General features: G+C 39.6%; 1 protein-coding gene across 1 annotated transcript in view; it reads left to right on the forward strand.

The window, feature by feature from the left end:
• CENPI (centromere protein I) overlaps positions 1–19,297 on the forward strand; it is a 22,684-nt gene extending 3,387 nt beyond the window's left edge. The window contains exons 2-21 of the mRNA XM_026848574.1: positions 1,637–1,945; positions 2,222–2,359; positions 3,355–3,473; positions 4,624–4,731; positions 5,905–5,953; positions 6,272–6,318; positions 7,016–7,105; positions 9,731–9,859; positions 10,107–10,271; positions 10,532–10,652; positions 10,855–10,943; positions 11,278–11,395; positions 11,489–11,553; positions 12,037–12,134; positions 12,543–12,678; positions 14,416–14,540; positions 15,574–15,622; positions 15,776–16,009; positions 17,234–17,275; positions 18,095–19,297. Coding sequence (XP_026704375.1) covers positions 1,765–1,945; positions 2,222–2,359; positions 3,355–3,473; positions 4,624–4,731; positions 5,905–5,953; positions 6,272–6,318; positions 7,016–7,105; positions 9,731–9,859; positions 10,107–10,271; positions 10,532–10,652; positions 10,855–10,943; positions 11,278–11,395; positions 11,489–11,553; positions 12,037–12,134; positions 12,543–12,678; positions 14,416–14,540; positions 15,574–15,622; positions 15,776–16,009; positions 17,234–17,275; positions 18,095–18,226 — 2,235 coding nt within the window. The 5' untranslated portion in view covers positions 1,637–1,764 and the 3' untranslated portion in view covers positions 18,227–19,297. The remainder of the gene's footprint in view (positions 1–1,636; positions 1,946–2,221; positions 2,360–3,354; positions 3,474–4,623; positions 4,732–5,904; positions 5,954–6,271; positions 6,319–7,015; positions 7,106–9,730; positions 9,860–10,106; positions 10,272–10,531; positions 10,653–10,854; positions 10,944–11,277; positions 11,396–11,488; positions 11,554–12,036; positions 12,135–12,542; positions 12,679–14,415; positions 14,541–15,573; positions 15,623–15,775; positions 16,010–17,233; positions 17,276–18,094) is intronic.
• Positions 19,298–19,605: the final 308 nt, after the last annotated feature.

The following is a 19,605-nucleotide window of genomic DNA, read 5'->3' on the forward strand; positions in this document are numbered from 1 at the left end:
GTCGGGCGCCATCCCTTCCCCGGGGTGGGGGGCTCTTGCTGCCGTTCCGGGGGCCCTGGGGTCGACGTGCCAGGGCGCGGTGGTGGGGCTGGGCCGGGAGGGCCTCGGCTCCGTCCTGTCCCTCAGGGCTGCTCCCCGCGGCGGCGGGCAGAGCAGTAGCGAGGGCTCTGCGGGGCCGCCCGGGGGAGAGCTGCAGCGGGGAGAGTGTGCGTGATCGGCTGGCGAGGAGAGAAAGGGGTGTTTGTGCCAAATATCTCCGTGGAGGTGACTAGTGCAATGCTGGGCTCGCGGGTGGCGACAAGTGGCCTCCCAGCCAGTCTGTTTAGCTCTGCTTTAAGATCTGGCGGCGCTCTCTTCCTCACCAAGCCTTTCTGGTAGAATTCCTGCAAGGCAAAAGACAAGAAAAAAAAAACCTCAACAGGAAGAGCAAGTTCTAAGCGATCTGAGAAAGCTGTCGTACCCCAGTGCGGTAATCGAGGGCTGTTAGCTCGGTCTGTTTCCTCAACATCTTACAGTGTGCTGAGGTGATTCAGGATGTAACAAGCAAGATTCCGGAGTGTTTAGGGCCCTCTGCAATTCTTACATGTCACTCTAGCTCATGTCAACCTGACCATGGTATAGTCGCTCTCGGGAATTTTCACTGGTTTGAAACATCTCAGTCACTTGCAAAGCATCTTTTGGGAGTTCTGTTGTGCTTGGTGTTGTCTTTTAATACTGAGGGATGTGTTTGACCTGAAGTCAGGAGTTTTCGTATGTAAACGTGAAAGCCCTGCGTGCGTGTATCAGTATATGTGTTTCAAAGTTCTTCACATAGCTAGCCAGAGATTTGCTCTTGGTATGCTGCACAGGGATGTTAGTGACAAACCTATAGCAAAATAGGGATGATTGGAACATACTGAGGAAGTGAGAGCTGAAGAGGGAGTATGAATTGAAGATCATTCTGGTTTATTGTGCTAGGAAAACTGGGAAGCAAAAGATAGGCTCCAGCAATCCAAGGACATGCATGCATACTCTACCAAATCCAGGAAACTGTAGCAAAATTCCACATTTTCTGGGTAAAAGATTGATCTCTCCAGCATATTGAGGAGAAAATGCTGCTTTTCATGGTTGTACTTGACCCAGAGCTAGGCAGTTTTGCAGTGTTGGTAGCTCTTGTGCTTCACTTGGAAGTTGAACAAAATTTCACATTTTTTTTAATGCTAGGTACTGGTTAGAAAAGCTGAAGAAGAATCTGATTTTGGTAAAATAGGAAAATAAGTGTTGCTATGGTCCTCTAAAATCTGTACGTTACCTTGCAGGAAATGATGACCTGTTGACTGATTACCTGTCATATATGATACAAGGAATGAAACTGATAATACACAAAATAAACTTGGAAGAAAATTGATCATTGTGTTTTGCTAACTTTGTTTGTTAATTTTTGGATCAAAAGACTAGAAAATTTTATCAGATAATTTTTTCCCCTTTTTAAATGAAACAATGGAGTTTTGATTCACTGTTATCTGTGTGTCTTCTGAGTATATTGTCTGATCTTTTTGAGGGCTCTAAGTCATTTCCTCAGAAGTTACTCTGTTCCATTGTACAGGATCCCTCTAAAATCTGTTTGTCAGGAAAATAAATTTTTCTTTTCCTGCAGGGAATCAGCTTTCTGATGTTCTTCAGCCGTTGGAGGTTGATCTATTATCTTGCCCCTTTGTAATGAAGCATTGGAACCCACATGACAAATGAGTAAAATTCTCCAGTCTCAGCTGGGAGTCCGATAAAATGAAGAGTTCTAAGACCCCAAAGCAGCCCCTGCAAGGCCACCAAACTGATCTCTCTGCATGGCGAAAAGGAGGAAGAGTTGACCCTGAAAAAAGTGTCCAGAATCATCAAACTCCTAACAGTCAGGAAAATGACAGACATCAAGACTCTCTTGAACAAGCTCTGTGCTACTTTGAGAAAGGTAAGAGCGGTTTTAAAGTTAGCTACCTAGGATTGAAAAAAATAACTAAATTCTTAGTAATAATAAAAACATCTAATTTTGTCTGCTGATTTTCCCTCTTTAATGCCAGAGCTCTGTAATATTTCTTTAACATCTTAAAAAGTTTTCCCCTTTCTGTTACTATGTAGAGAACCCTACAAAAAGGAATATATGTAGAGACAGTTCAGAGATGTTTAATTTCTTTGCAGTTCAGAAGTTTCATCCTTGTGTTTGTAATTTTTTTTTTTTCCTAACTAGTTCAAGACTGTGTTTCACTGAGAAAGAACAGTGTTCTGCAGAAACACTTGGCTACTGTGAAAAGCATTGCCCTGCAAAGAGGATTGCCCCCTGAAGGATTTGATGTATTGCTAAATGTGGCACTCAGTGGCAAATTTGGTAAAGTGCTTTTATACTGCTAGTGTGTCTTCTGTGAATGTCTCTTTCCCCTCTAATCAAACCTGCTTAACATAATGTGCTTATGGTGATTGTATTCTTAGGTACTTTAGCATAAAATTAGTCTTTCTGGCATGTTTTAGTGTAGTTTCTGAGTTCATGTTAAAAATAATCACAGTATTTGCTACAGGGGAGTGATATCCATAAAAATATGATGGCTTGTTGCAACTATTTTTTTTTAAGAGCTTATTTCCTTTGTCCATAATTGCAGGTCTCTGAAAGGCTTAAAGCGTGTCCTTAGCAACCGTTGTCTTTTCCTTGTTGTAACTGCTGTTTGTGTAGGTTTCTTTTTCCCAAGATCAAAAGAGTTGAACTGACATAGTTGTATTAGTGAAACTTCCTAAAATTAAAATGTCATCCTAACAATCAATTCAGCAGTGTCAGTGCAGCTCCTCACACTGCTTTCTTAGAAATAGTGGCCACCATTTATACTTCTAAATAATAAAATATTCAGTAAAGAAACAAAACACTTAAACTTGCCCCTCCCCCCAACCCAAGAGCAACACAGAGGATTCTTTCCTCATTATGCAATCAGTTTAGTGTTTTTCTTGCTTTAAAATTGCTAGTTTATCTTCAGAACACTAATCTGCTGATGTTTGGCTGAGATTCATATACTCTTGCTGAAGGAACTGATTGATTAATATTACCAGAAATTTCTGTTACTTCTGGCTGTTTTGCCAAGAGTTCAAAGGCTATTTCAGTACTAAAATACTCAATATTCCATTTTCTTTCTTTAAGCTGGAAAAAATTATTTCTCATAATTTTTTGAAGTATAGTTAAGTCACTACCAGATTCTTGTTACTTTAAGCACTGTTACTGTTACTTTAAGCACTGAAGCTCAATAATCTTGTCCGGATGGATTTTGACTTAAGCTGCAAAACCATATCAAAGAACCTGGTAGGTGAGCACCATCTTATTTAATATTTTTTGTTTTCCAGCTGATACAGTGAATACTTGTTTACTGAAGAGCCTGGTTCCAGCCTCAGTAATACCAGAAAGTTCTGTCATTTCATCTGTGTCTTGGCTATGCACTGGCAAATGCTCAAGCAACATTCAGGTAACTTAAGAAATGTTTACAGTACTTATTGCTTTCTGCACAGGAATGATGAGGACAGATTATTTTCAGGAAGCAAATATCCTGAGGTTTTAATGTACTTACATGAGATACTGTCATTTAGAAAGATTGGCAGACACCCCCATTGCTGGAACGGCAGTGGGAACCGAGGAATACTTCTGAAGTGTGAGTGGAAATTTGCACAGTTCCTACTTGTCTTGTATCTCTGAATTCCTTAGGAATGATATTTCCACCAACATTTCTGTGAAATACTTCAGCTATATCAAGGCATTCTTTACCAACTTCAGCAAGGTGTCCCTTAGGTTCTGTATATCTTGGCTGTGGCAACATGTCTTCACGGTAGCAAAAGTCTTGTTTTTCTTCATGTAGTCTGCTCAAAGGTTTACATCACAGAATCATTTAAATTGAACTTTTAAGATCGAGTCCAACCATAAGCTTAACACTGCCAAGCTCACCACTAAACCATGTCCCTAAGCACCACATCTACACGTCTTTTAAATACCTCCAGGGGTGGTGACTCAACCACTTCCCTGGACAGCCTGTTCCAATGCTTGACAACCCTTTCGGTGAAGAAAATTTTCCCAATATCCAATCTAAACCTCCCCTGGTGCAACTTGAGGCCATTTCCTCTTGTCCTATCTCTATCTTGGGATATCTCGCTCCTCTCCCTATCTTGAGAGAAGAGACCGACCCCCACCTTGCTACAACCTCCTGTAGAGAGTGATAAGGTCTCCCCTGAGCCTCCTTTTCTCCAGGCTAAACACCCCCAGTTCCCTCAGCTGCTTCTCGTAAGACTTGTGCTCCAGACCCTGCACCAGCTCTGCTGCTTTTCTCTGGACACGCTCCAGCACCTCAATGTCTGTCTTGTAATGAAGGGCCCTTGGATCATATCTGAGGGGTAGCAGATATTCAGAACTGAGCTGCTTTTCCCATTCTGGTATGGCAGATGATGCTTTTGCCAGGCTTTCTTCCACAGCTGAGTTATCCCTATGCTGTTCATCTGTAGCTATCTTGGTTGCCCATGAGAGTGGTATGTATCCTTAATGACTGTGTCTCTTAAATTGGCTAATGACTGGTCTGTCTTGCCTTTGCCCATCACTTAATGTTATGTGGCTTTTTTTCCTGTTTGCAGCTGCTTTTTTTAAAATGGCTGATCACAGTGTTTGACTTCATCGATCACAAGGAACAAATTCATGCCCTCTATGGTTTCTTCTTTTCCATCCTGCAAGATGAGAAGATGGTAAGGAGAGCTGAAGAATATATGAAATGGACAAAATAAACTTAAATATTCATTAGTAGTATGCATATGAATGCTAGAATTAGTCTGGAATAGCTGTTGGTTAGAGAACATTTTCTGATGGCTGTAATTTGTTTTCTTTTTTTCATTTTGTGTTCTAAGATTGCTGAATCTAATTAGCATTTAGATTCAGAAACAGGGAAGTACTGTACGATTATTTTAGTTTCAGTGCTGTGGTCTGGTTGTTCAAACATTTTTCTAAGAATTGCTATTCTGCTTGAGTGACAGTATATTCTCTAAATTCCCATGATTAACTATGACACTGTAGTCTCTGGGGTTGCCTTTGATGCCAGACAATCAGCAAGGAAAGTCTCCCACTCCTGGGGAGAAACTGACTTGCATACCTTGGGCAACCGCCCCCCAACTTTTAGGGCAACATTTATTTAAAGGTGAGAAACTAAATGCTCTTCTAATTAATTGATTTGAAATGTAGCTTAAATGAGAACAAGCAATCAGGAGATTCCTGCTATATGGCAGCTGTAAAATCCAGGTGCTGGAATGTTGAAGTGTTTGGATTCAGTTTGTATTAAGATGATCTTGGCGGTCACTGCAGTTAAAACTTTTTAAATTGCCAAAGTTCTATTTCTTGCAATGTTTTTAATGGTTTTAGGTTAACATTAGTTATAATGTTTTCATAAAACTGGGTTTAAGTTATTGTTTAAAAATAGCATTTTCAGGCATGATGGGCTAATTGGAAGCACACCAGAGTTGGTATGAAACTGATTAAAGACCCTTATGACCTCAACTGTAGTTAGAAGGTCAAAAAAATTATTTTGATTCAAAGCTGCCTTTCTGTTTGAAAACGTAATTGTACTTTCACTGCTGACTCCAGAAATATCTAGATCATTTTCCAAAAATCAAGATCCAAGCTCACTGTGTAGCTTGATTATTATAGGGCACGCTTGTAGAGCAGATAATGTTTCTAAATAAAACTGACATATGTGACATGTAAAAAACCATGCTACTTTCCAAGGGAAGTAGGGTATGCTCTGCCCCAGTGGGCATGCAGAGATGACTTGAGGCAGCCAACCAAATGAAACAATATTCGCTTGTGAAGCCTATTCTGGATAACAGTCTGCACCAGCAGGATAGTTCATTGCTGCCTCTTCTTTGCAGTGCCCCTATGTCTGCCACCTGCTTTACCTGCTGACCAGGAAAGAAAATGGTGAGTCTATCCAATGGTGTTATGTGGAATACTATTTTGTTTCTTATTTTGTTTGCTGGCATTGTCTTTTCTTCTAACGGAGCTAATACAAGGACTAGCCAATATATTGCTTTTAAGGCAATTAAGCATGAGTAGTAGTTAAGCCTGATTTGTTTAACGCTTTCTGAATTGGAAACCTGCCTATTAGCCTGGAAATAAGTCTTATTCATTCTGCTTGCTTTGCAGAATCACTGGTATAGTAAAAGGGATATTGCATTTTTGCTTAAATGTCTGATACAGTGGTTTTTAAACTCATTCTGTTCATAATTTTATTTCCAGTCAGGCCTTTTCGGATTAGGAGACTGCTTGACCTCCAGACAAAAATGGTGAGTTTATTTCAAATCTTGTGGAGTTTGAACTGTGGTTAATAATGCAATTTGTAAAACTAATGTCCTTACAGGATATAGAAGAGTGGCTGGTGTCTAGGGACAGGGTTAGACTTGGAATTGGAGGTTGAAGTCTTTGTAGCATCAGGGCTTGTCTGTCTTGCTTATGCATCCCTCATTTTCATTTGTGTTTTGTGAGCACCTGAAATGGCATGCACAAAGCTATACGTTTCATAGCTAGATGTCGTAAAATATCTGAAGCAAGGGTCAGCTTCACTGATCTATTACCATCTTCAATTTTCTATTCCTCTTCCTTTTTTAAGTGGTATAAAAAATGATTGAGAAATATAAGATTGTAGAGGATCTTGCTCCCTTTTTTGTAAGAAAGAACTAGCTGTAGTAACATGGTTTTGGATCATTTAGACAGCAGAAGACTGTTTCTTATAGTTTTGATTAAATTCCTTTTTATTAGCTATGACTGCAGAAAGTTTCTTCTTCAATCCCTGTATTTCATTGGCACAGTTTCTGTTCTTATTTTCGTTTTCAGTTGTTCATCTATGGTTAGTTACCGATATGTAGCTTTAGAAAGCTTTTAGTGATCACTGGGCTATTTTTTTTTTCTTCTAGAAGACAGTATTCTGTTTCTACATTGAAAACATATCCCACATGTTTTTCCTCTTGTTCTGCTATTTGACAGGGATTGCAGTCTCATCTGCAGGCTCTACTATCACTTTACAAACTCTTCTGTCCTGAGCTTGTGACCATAACCCTTCCTGGGAAAATTAAGGTAAGGAATTAGATTTAGTCTATTTGGAACCAGTACCTATGACATTATTTGTACTGAGCTTTACATTTATCTGTCGCATAATTTGGTAATGAAGATTAAATGTATTTTCTCTTTTCACTGAGTAAAATCAGATTTAGATGAGGATTCCTTGCCTTTGATTTTTGTTTTGTCTTCAGCACAATGAGACAATTTGTAATGAAACGGCATCTACCTTTATCCTTATGAGGATGACTAATCCTCCATTTGGTGTTCTTGCTGGTTTTGACTTGTTTCACACAACGTTAAGTTCTTCAGGAAATAAACTGTCCTGCAGATGGGTCAGGGCAGTTCTGTGCAGAAATCCAGGCTGGGCAATGAGTGGATTGAGAGCAGCCCCAAGGAGAAGGACTTGGGGATATTAGTGGATGGAAAACTGACTGTGAGCCAGCAATGTGCGCTCACAGCCCAGAAAGCCAACTGTGTCCTGGGCTGCATCAGGAGAAGTGTGGCCAGCAGGTACAGGGAGGGGATTCTCCCCTTTGTTCCGCTCTCTTGAAACCCCCCCTGCAGTGCTGGGTCCAGCTCCAGGGGCTCCAACATCAGAAGGACATGGACCTGATTGAGTGGGGCCAGAGGAGGCCACAAAGATGCTCAGGGGGCTGGAGCACCCCCCTGTGAGGACAGGCTGCGAGAGTTGGGGGGTTCAGCTGGAGAAGAGAAGGCTCTGGAGAGAGCTTACAGCGGTCTCACAGGACTGAAAGGGGCTACAGGAAAGGTGGGAGGGACCCTTGATCAAGGAGTGTAGGGATAGGATGAGGGATAACAGTTTTAAAGTGCAAGAGGGCAGGTTTCAATTAGATGTAAATAAGAAATTATTTACTGTGAGAGTGTTGAGACACTGAAATAGGTTGCCCAGAAAAGTTGTGGCAGCCCGCTCCCTGAAAGTGTTGAAAAGGTCTAGTGAAAGGTGTCCCTGCCCACAGCAGGGATGTTGAAGCTAGATGATCTTAAGATCCTTTCAATCCAAAACATTCTATGATTTGTACAAGGCATTGTCCAAATCGCTGACTTTCTCAAACACAATCAATGGATGTCAGTATCTTCCCACTTGGAAAGTCTATGTCGTAGAAGGAGGGAAAAAATGTGGTAAGCTGATTTGTTAGAGCTTCAAGATAACAAAAAATATTACTTGGCTTTTAGAGGGGCCTATGTGTATGCTTAGCCCTTTGACTGAGTAGAATATATGGAGCAGAAACTGAAAATAGCAGTAGGCGAGACCTAAATTCTGCAACAAATTTTCTTTCAGTGCTTCAGTGGGATAGATTTAGGGTTTGGTTTTGTTTTGTTTTTTTTAAAAAGAATTTATCTGTAGTCAAATTGTGTTTCTATAAAAGAAAATTTGTTTTTATTCAGTCTGTTTTGTGTACTTAGCTCGATAAATTAATAGTTTGCATTGTGCTGCATAGTCATCTGTTGGAGAATTAAAATTTTTTGGTTTGTTGACTGTTTTTATGAACATGCTGTGTTAACTTGTATAATAAATGCTTGATTACTTAGAACCAAAACAATGTGAATGCTTTTGTGATGGCTTGGCACTTGACTGGGATTTAAAGACTAATTGCAACTCAAGTGACAATAAGTTTTGTGCAGAAAAGGTGTTGGGTTCATTTTCCAGATTCTTTTTTTTTAAGCTGTAGTATCTACATTAATTAGAACAATTCAATGAGTAATCAAATTCTTAGTTTGGGTATCACTGATGCTGAATTTGGGAAGTTTTCCTAGGAACTTGCGTAAGCATACCTTGATCATATTTTATTTTAAATGTATACTTAGGATTTACTGTATGAATTGATGACTGATCTGAATGAGGATTATAAATCAGAAGTGTTGGAGATCTCTTCTGAAAAAATGAATATCATTTTGGAAGAAAATAAAAGCATAACTATTCAATTATTGTCAAAAGGAATGAAACTGAGGAATGACAAGTGTTCTGTGCTGTTGTGCTAGTTTGAAAACAAACTAGTGGGACACACCAAGTCAGAATAACAATTTAATAAGGAAAAAAAAAATTATAAAGGCAGATAACACTGGGTTAAACTAACAGTCAGGATACAACCTGACACCCTGTTAATCAGGGTGGTGGTAGCAGTCCCCCTGAAACAGTGATCCTGTAAGGGAAAAAAGAAAAAAAAAAAAAATCTGCTCTTCCTCAGAAAAGTCCAGTGGTGGCTAAGCAGCTCCTGTCCTCTGGAAATCCAGTGGAAAAGAGAGTGTCTCTGGTATTCAGACTCTCAGGTTATATCCAGGATGGAATGCTGGGTTTCTCCCTCTGGGTGGAGCATCTCACAATGGGATAATGAGTCATGCTGCATGGCATTGATGGGCCATTAACAGAAAGGTAGTCTGGAGGGGGGGGGGGGGAACAACAACAACAAGGAAACACTGCCCCACCTGATTTCCACAGCTCATGAGGATGGTAATAGAATACACTGCAACCCAGGACAGCTGTAAAAACCCAGCCTCTTGGTCTGTCAGGCAGACTTGAGTGTATATACACCATTGTGGTGACATTTATCAGAATAGAAACTGATCTGTCACTTTGTCTTAGTTTGGCTTCTTCCACAGATGTCTGGTTTATGTTTTCAGACTTACTTCAAGAATTGCGAGGGCCCATGGAAAGCAGCAATCAATTCAATCAGGCGAAGAAGCCAGAGCAACTCTCCACTCTCCCAGCCACTGTTTTTAGGCACAGCTCAACCTCAGTCACGAAAAAGGGTAGGTTGTGGGCCTGAAGTAGATCCTAGAAGGGGCCAAGTAGCTGGTTTTGTTATGAATATTGGCAAATAATGGGACTTGGACTTTATTTCAGCACTGGGTGAACTAGCTATACAGAAATGCAGCATTCCCATTATGAATGCATGGATACCTTTTCTGCAAAACATGGTCTTTATGGGAACACTAGTCACAAGTGCTCTTCATTGCATTGCAAACAGTCATTGCTGTTTGTGTTTCTTTTCTACAGAAATGGAATACGCAGTTGTTAATACCTGCAAGCAGTACAAACAGAAATAATTTAGAACAGAACAGGGAAAAGAACCTTGTTGATTTGTACAGTACAAATAAGTCTTTTCCAGTGGAGCAGCTGCAGACCTTTCCTCAGCTCCTAGAAAATATCCACTGTCTAGAGGTGAGTTTCAAAAAGGTCTCGGTAAACTCACTGAGTGTTTCTGAGATCAAAGGATATTCCTCAATGCCCTGCTTATATGTGAATAGTGTGTGGGCTACTTAGTTCTAAGAGCATCTAGTCCTACCTGAGGGTGATGAATGAGTCCTGGAGATGGTCTTGTTGCCAGTAAAAGGATTGAACAGCTCTGATAGAATGAGATTCTCTGGCAATTTGCTGATGTAAATACCGAATAACTATTTTTCTATTGATTTCTCTTGCAGTTTCCTTCCCAGATGGGTTCTGTGCTAACAAACCCTTTATTGCTTCACTACATGAATTGCATCAAAGATGAATCTGTTTACCTGAGGCTCAATTACTGGATGGGCCAGACTCTTCAGGAGGGTAGGAACTTGGTATTCTCTTGTGTGATAGGGAGGTAAAGGATGTCTGAGGCTTTTCACCTTTCAATAATGGTACTTGTCTATTCAGATTTATAGTGATAATCACATAGTGTTAAAAGAACTACTGGAGAACTGAATTCTGTTTCTGATTGTGCTTATTTTTGCTGTGCTCACATTCAAATACAGTATTCTCTCCTGTTTAGAATGCCCTTGGTGTGTGGCTGATAACCAGTATGAAGATGAATTCAAGGACTTCCTAGAAACTGTCTACAAGACAGAGTGTTTCTTGCAGGTAAGTGCCTGCTTTGTGAAATCATGGGTTTCATGAAGTCTTCCCTTAAAGTACTCTTGAGACTTACCTGTTTCATGTAGTATCTCTGACAAGTGACAGTGTCTCAAGTAATAAAAATAGATATTCCTATAGCAAGTCACTATTCTGAAGATGGCCTTGTTTTCTGCAGGAAAGATAATTTGAGAATGAGATTGAGAATGATAATTTGAATGTGCTGATGAATTATTTGGCAGGAGGGGAGGTGTAAGCCTCTTCCTTTCTCCAGGATAGTGAGCATGGCAAGGTGCAGGCATATGAGATGAGTTTTTTTGAATGTTCATCATCTGCTTTGTAGGAGGGATTTTCTTCCTGTGAAGAGTTTCTGTATAAGAGCCTTCCTCTCTGGGATGGCGTCTCCTGCCGATCACAAATCCTCAGACTTGTGAGCTGGATCCCCCTCAGCAGCTTCTCTGGTATGTGTTGCAGATCCTTGGTTGAGGCTGCACAGTGATCTTTGGAGATAGAATTTGTGCACAGATATCATACTGCTTTCTCATTTGTTTCAGAAATGAAGTCACATCTCTATGATCCCCTGGCACAGCTCTTTTTTACATCGTCTCTTTACTTTAAGGTAATTTAAGTGAGTATAGTGTCTGTTTACTTCTAGTTGGTATTGCTATCTGCCCTTGTGTCAAGTGTAGCAGTCTGAGGGATTGTATAGAGGATTTCTTTTGGGGAAGTCTATACCCAAATGAGAGTAAAATACATAGTTACAACATAACTTCTTTGGGAATTTGAGTGCCTTTAAGATATTTTCTTTTTTGAATGAAATTAAACTGGGGCACTGGAAATAAAAAGAACTGATAGTAGACAAGACAGTAGCTGTTTTTTTAATTGCAGTTTTAACTCAGTATTTGAAACGTGCATTTTCCAGGAAAAGCTGTGTAATGTATACATTCAGTTCAAGGGGACATGCAATTGTCTCACTGCTCTTTGTGGTCCTGAGAAACTCTTGATGTCTCTCCTTGTATATGTCAATTTTCATGTCACTTTTTGTTTAGTATTATTCACTTATGTAAATTGTCATAAATCTATTTCATTTTTCCTCTTGCAGTGCAGTGTTCTTGAGAGCCTGAAAGAGCTGTTGCAGAATTGGTTAAATTGGCATGTGATTCATCTGGATTCAGCATGTGACTCTCAAGTCTGTTCTTTGTAAGTTTGTCTGAAATAAATGTTATGCAGTGTTCTGTGCATTGTTTACTAGTGTAGATATATATTCTAGCCCTATTACCTACTATAAAGACTGACTAGAAGGTTAATAATGCTGTAATATTTCTGCTACATTGTAGGCTACCTCATGAATTCTTTCTTTCCGTTTCTTCGAAAGTGTTTCTATTGACACTGAAAATCAAAACATCCCGAAGTCAAACTCCTTGTAACTGATAGCTGGGTCACATTTGTAATAATGTTGGTAACATATTACTGGGTATATGGAAGAACAAATGCATGCTGCAGAGTGCTTGGTGGGGCAGAAAGATAGATTTCGATTTCTGTTTCCCCACTTTTCCTTTTTACTGTTTCCCAAGAGGTGTATATACTAATGTTATGTCATTGCTGCAGGAATACCACCCTTTCTGGATTAGTGAATATGGTGGCTGAACTGATCCAATTTGTTGGGTGGATCTCTACTGTAGCATTGCGTTTGGAAAACAATACTACCTTCCTGCTGTACTTCATTCTGGATTTCTATGAGACTGTATGTATCCCATTCGTCTTTCAAAATCCCAATACTCTAAGGCTGTTTGCATTTTTAAAGCTAGAGCATCAAAGAAATTTCCTCGTTATAGTTTACAGCACTTTGTGATTAAATGTAAGAATCTTCCAAATACTTGGTAGACCTACAGGGGATAACTGCTGCTTTTGCATCCATAGGCTTATCTAAATATGATTCTAGAAAGTGGTTGCTCTTAAGTCAGAGGTGAACTGTGGAAGGGGAAGTAACAATATGGCATGACATGTTTTTTCAATGCTAATTTAGAGAAAATAACAATATTCAGTTCAATTTCAAATAACATATCCTGATTTTTTCCTTAAACGTTCCCTTAAAAAATGCATTTTTTCCCCTAGTTTATACTGTAGACAAACTAAACAGCATCGCATAGTCCTAAGCCTATTCTCTGGCTTCCTCACATCCTCTCTGCAGATGTGCTTACTGCCATGTGAACTTCAGCCATGCTGTTGTTGCTTCTACGGTTTGGATAAAATTGTGAAGATTTGAAAAAACAATGATAGTTCTGGGATCTACTTGTAATTAAAATGTTCATTAAAAATGCACAAATCTAATTGGCAACAACATTTGCATAAGACAGTGTGTTTAAGTAAATGCTCATTTTATGGGAATATACAGAGGATCATGCACCCTTCAATATATGATTATTGGTGCACTAGCAGACAACTAGGATTATGTATTCAGAACTCCAGAGATTTCTAAAAGCATGCAGCTGAGATATTAAGTAAAGTCTAGATTTCTGAAAATATCAGTAATTCAGTTATGTACAAATATATACCTTATATGGTATAGCTGTACTGAGGGCAAGAGGAAAGGTGAATGTCTGGCAAACAATCTTTAGTGAAAAGTCTGTTATGAGGTTAGGGAAAGAATTCCTAAAACAGTTGCTGTGCCTAACAACAAAATGTAAAACATTCCTCTTCAGGATGGCAGGCTGTTACAGCTTAATTGTTTGTAGTCAGAGCTCTAGTAACTAGATATGCATATTCCTAGACCACTACTCTTCTGAGAATGCTCTTCAGGAAAGGTGTGCGTAATGCCTTTGGGAACAGCTACTGTGGCTAGGCCACAGAGGACAGTAATGTCTTAAGTTACAGCAATATTGCTTTCAATTATTTATCCATACTTTAAGACTGTCATTGTAGTTGAAGATCTTTTTAAATCTGCAGAAATTTTAAAATGTCTCTTTTACTTGAAACTCAACCTTAAATTCTAAACGTGAGTCTGATAATAAACCCATGTTTTATGGCCATATCATCTTTTCTTAGAGCAAAGCTTTTTTGTGTGCTCATGCAGTTCCAGTAAGGTTAAATGGAAAGATTTAATTTCCCACTTGGAAGAGATGTGTGGTCTGTTTGGCGCAAGGTCAGGTCTAGCTCAATCCCAGCTACATATGTCAGAATCATCTAAAAGATCAGAAACAAAAGGCTTCTGCTTTTTTATGAGAATCTGGATAGATTTGACTCTTAAGTAACCGTGTCAAAACATATAGTACACATAAATGGCTGAAGCAGAGACTGAGATGTGAACTGGTGTATATGTCTCATTCCGAGAAGAAAATAAATAGAATTACTTCACCCTGGCCTTTCCTCCTAGGTGAAGTTGATGGAGCTGGCTGGAATGCAGTGTCATGCTCTTTTTTGCTCTTAGATGCTTTGGGGTTTGTTAATGGCAGTAATAATCTTCCTGGATTCATTCTTGCAGGTGTGTGACACGTATCTGAGGCACAGTCTGCCTTTGCTGATAATGCCTCCTGCTGGAGTCTTCTACCCAGCGCTTCTCAGCATGGATTCTGTCAGCCTGAATCAGCTCTGCTACATTATGTATAGGTACTACAAATGGTGTGGGCTGTAGGGACTCCTTGTCTTCTCTTTCAGTCTTTTGGAAATGAAATGACTTTGGTGTAAAATCTGAAATCTACTTTTTCTTACGATGCAAGGCAAAGGTGAAAATTCCAGCTGTGCCCATCTTTCATAACAAGATTTTATAGCTGTAGTTTCTACTCTTTTTTTTCAGTGTTATGCAAAATAACAGGTTTTTGAGCTCTTTCCTAGGATTATTTCCATATGTTTGATATGTGAAGAAAGGAGTTCCCATATTGTTTTTAGAGAACTTAAGTCAGCCAGCTGGAATCACTAGTAGTTAACTATACAACTTCTCACCCCTGTGCTCTGACTGCTAGATTCGAGCTTTTCCTTGCCACTTCCAGACTGTAGGAATTTGGAGTGCCTTGTGCTGCCTGCAGGTCCAAAGACAGCACTGTTTAGCTCTCTGCAGGATCCACGAACATGGCTGCTGTTCTTGGCCTTGTTAGTTCCAGTGGTTGCATCTGAGGAGAGTAGCCAATTGCTGACAGCTGGCACAGGGCTTTCCATGTGGCTTTTTCTCTAAGGACTCTGCAGGGTAATTAACATGACAGGATGGTCTCTGGGAAATAAGAGATGCTAGTGCTTATTATATAGAACAACTGTCAAGTTGCATTAGTTCCAGTGGTTTCTGTTTCTCTGCTTAGTGAATGAAAGTCTCCTTTCTTAAAAATACACTGCATTTTTCTGCCGATTTTAAGCTGTATGTCGATTCTTGTGTATTGCCTTTATGAATGTGACTCTGCCAGGCAAACTGGTCATGTCTTAATCATTTAAAAGATTGATATGGTCAGGTGTCTCCCTGCTCTGCCTGGAAAGGGTAGGTCTATGCCAAGTGATAAGGTCCCTTTGAATTCTTTCTCATGTCTCTCTTGAGTAACCGGTAAAGTTTGAGGATCTCTCTCGTGGAAAAAATAAACTTCCTTAATATATTCCTCCAGCTATTTTACAACTCTGGTAGGTAGTAAAAATTAAATTTGTTTTTTTTTTTTTTCAGGTATCGAACCAACTTGGTGGCTGCAAAAGAAAATGAGCAGAGTAAAAAGGTATTGTGGATAGATCTATGTGATAGAATGGACCTTAGCAAGGAGTTGGGTTGAATGGAGTGGAGGGGTTCAGATGTCATGCTTTTAAGGACTAGAGGGAGCAGCACACGACTGCTTTGAGGATGCTATTTGATTTGTTTTCATGTCCCTCAGAAAATACTGCAATTCAAGTTCAGTAGCCAGACATACCAAGAGTACAACCAGTACATAACAGCTATGGTGGGTTGTCTGTGGACATCCACTGCTTTCCAGAACGATACTCACCCTCAAGGTCTTCGTATGGATGAGGAACTGCTGAAGAAAACCACAGTGCAGGAGTTCAAATCCAGCTTTAACATTGTCTACCATCCAGCCATGATGGGCTATGCTGTCCTCTTCTTGCAGCAGGTAATGAGGTGGGTCAACATTTGGGCCCTTGGCAGCAGCAGATGTTCTGCCTTGACAGTTTCTCTAGAGACGTGTCACTCGCTGTACTGGGTGACTTCTAGAGTCAGCTGAGCTCTAGTGTCACATCAGTGGCACAATTTGAATAGGCTTGGTTTGCATAGTATGAAAGCATGAATGTAACAGTTTTAGTTGTACTTATGATCATTTTGAGGCTAGAACTAAAATAGCTGAATAATGAAATAATTTACTAATTCAGTAAAAAGCTTCCCAATAGTCTTGACTCCAGAAAGTCAAGAAATATGTAGTTAAATTGTATACAGGTGTGCATGGTAGAACTTTTTAGCAATGTTTTCTGGCTCTTGCAGTAGCTTTTGAGAATGGCTTATTAAAAAAGAAATAGAAGTAGCTACTTCAAGTACAGAAGTAAGAATATATAGTGCTGTCTTGTGTTGACTGATAGGAGTTCTGCTAGTAGTTGTCTTGAATTCCAGGTGCTATCACATGTTCAAAGCAGCTACTGAATAATGGAGGGAGCAACTTGCCACAGTTGTTCCAAGATATGCATGCTGCTCTGAGAAATCAGGTTTTGTAGGCTGTCCAAGAGGTGCACAAAGATGCTGTGCTGTTGGAGGAATGCTGGCAGGCTGAAGCTATGTGTAGGTGTGGCTCCTGGAATGGAGCAAGATAAACCTGAGGTGAAAGTGAAAGCAGTGAATGCTGTTGAGGAATACTTCACACATTTGTCTTCATTTATATACTGTGTCCTGAATCGAGGTAGTTTATCTCTTACTGCTGATTAAAACCAAGTTTTGTCTTTCCCAGAGAGGCTATATTATTTTTGTTATATACAAGTTCTTTTTCCTTGGTCTTTCTCCTGTTGTAGCAGGATTAATTTTTCATATCTTTTGTCTAGATCCTTACCCTTCTGAGGCTTCCTGATTCTTCTTTGTAGCTTTTGTAAGTTAAAAACAAAAAAAAAAAACCAAACAGAAAAACAGACCAAAACCTTCTGGTGGAGAATTTTTGCATTCTTCTTGCTGCAGAACCAAAAAAGAGATTTTGCTTAGCAGCTGTCACAGATGTGTTTTAAGACAGGAAAAAATATTTAGCTGCAGTGCCATCTTCTTAAACACTTCAGTGCTGAGCACCAGAGGGCACTGCTCTGCAGCACACTCAGAGACATACTTTTTATCTAACTTGATACTGTTTTTATTTCCTCTTAAGGCTTGGCCAGATGATACCACCTTCAACTTCAGTTTAATTAAGGTAAGATTTCTTGTTTTAGTGAAGTGAAAACAGACAATTTTCAGCAGTTATGTAGAAGAGGATGAGGTGATAATATTCACCAATTTCACAAATGGTCTATAAGAAATTTTGAAAGGGGAAAATTCCAGTTTTAGATTTTGGTTCAGTCTCTTAACATGAGGAAATCAACATCTGAGAAGTTATATATCTAGCCATCTGTGGGTAGAGGTCTGAGATTTTTATATATTTCTTCCATGAGTCAGTGCAGTATCAGCACATGAGGTTGTCTGTTGTTCTCTTCAGGCTCCAGAAAAAGTTATATTTTTGGTGTACTCAAAGCAGAATTGCTGTTATCGGTGAACTTAATATTACATTTCTGAGATGGATATGTAGCTTTGTCATAGCTCTGAACAGGGTTCCTCCACTGAGCAAGTACAGTCTCAGTTTGTTTTCTTTCCTGTATCACAGTGTACTTCAAACCTGATCTGGAGCAATCACTATTAGTGATGGAAGGAACATTTTAATATCCATGTTCATTTGATTCTTGACATCTTCACTGTTGATCAAATAGACTTTGACCTTTTTAGAACTGGGATTTATGAACATCTTATGTATTAAAAAAAAAAAATCATGATTTGTAATGTTCAAGCTAAGACTGTGTCATAAGTGAAAAGTTTGGGCATTTGGGAACAGGACATGACCCTGTGTACCTGTGAATATTTACAGACTAGGATGGATGTTGTCTGACTGTGGAAGGTGATATTTGCAGACCTTTTCAGACCAGCCCTAGAGAGACAAAGTTATGTCCTGCACATCTGATTATTCTTTCTGTTTTTATAGGGAAAGAAGTGGAACTGGTATCTGGAATATCTTTATGCGCAGGGATTAAAGGGCCTGAAGCTCTTTATTGAAAGCAGCATCAATCGTGTTTCCCAGGCCTCTCACAGTAAAGCAGGGAATACACAAGAGTGACCCTGGGACTCACTGGAGCCTTTTTATCATCAGGAACAGGAAAGGCAGTATAAGGGACTGTCACTAATTCTTCCTTCCTCAGAGGCAGTTTGCATTTTTGTACTGACATCTATTTTAGGAGAGTGAAGACATAGAAGGAATGCTTAGGCTGCCTTGGTTCACTAACACTGAACCCCATCTTGACCTGCTGAACTTTCTGGTCTGAAGCTGCTGAGCTCACATGTTATGTATCATCCACATTTTTCTCTGTTGGAGTATCTGCTTTGATGGAGAAACAAACATCTACCATCTCAAAACTGCAGTGAGCAGTGCTGCTTCATTTATAAGTAATGTTGATCCCTGACCTGCTTTGCCTTCCTTGACAGCAGGTGATGAGAAACAATGGAGTCAGCTCTTCAGGGATACTGTATGTGTACTTGATTGGAGCACTACGAGTTTCCCACTTCTCTGTGGCACTTTGTATATACTGGCTTTTAACAGGCTGACCAAACTGACTTTCCTGAACTTCGTTTTCATTATGAAGCTTCCAAAAGAGGCTTTTTGCTAACATTGCTTATAATGTTGCTCAGTTGATGGTTTATTGATGATTTGAGCACTTGAACAATGTTGCCACCAGCTCACTATTTTCTATTGATAAGTGCAAAAGTAGCTTTCCTTTTTTTGTTTTTAGTTCTGTATGTGTTGTATATTATATGTGTACATATATATATAATTTATATTCTGTACAATGTTTCCAACATGCCATTTTGAAGGAACTCTGCTACAAAATGTATCGTCTCCTGTCATTTCATTTTAACTCTGAGTAGAAGTTGGGAGAAGCTGACCTCGTGTCTCCAAAGTTTGAGTGAACTTTATTTTACTGCTGTAAAACAAGGTTGCAATCAACTGAAAGATGGGTCAGAGTAGGCTGAATTTTGCATTGTGAATCTATATTTGGATTCAGTAAAGGAATTGGTCCTGAGAGTGATTCTAGAGCCACTAAGGATGTGTTTGGTTTCTTCATCCTCTGAAAATCAGACTAGCTTTAGGTTGAGTACCATACTGCTTGGGTCAAATAGGGGTTCTGGTTAATATGTGTATATGTATTTATGTGTGTGTATAAATTCTCTCCAGAGGATAAGGAAATCTGTCACTGAAAGAGAGATTTCCAGAGGGATCTGCTTATTGTCCCTTCTCATCTGGCTGTGTTATTCCAGCTAGTATAAGTGCTGCTTGCTAATTTCTGTCAAGAGAAACAGATCTTCAGAAATCCTGATTATATTTTCTCAACAGGGGAAACTCCACAAATTACAAATTCCTCCAAGTGGATGTTTCTAGATGTGACCCTGGCATACAGCCAGTTACCTCCCTTAAAGGCTGGTACTGTTGCTTTGGACCAG

Source organism: Athene cunicularia, assembly GCF_003259725.1.
Source record: "Athene cunicularia isolate RWA chromosome 4 unlocalized genomic scaffold, athCun1 chr4_part3, whole genome shotgun sequence".
NCBI classification, from domain to species: domain Eukaryota; kingdom Metazoa; phylum Chordata; class Aves; order Strigiformes; family Strigidae; genus Athene; species Athene cunicularia.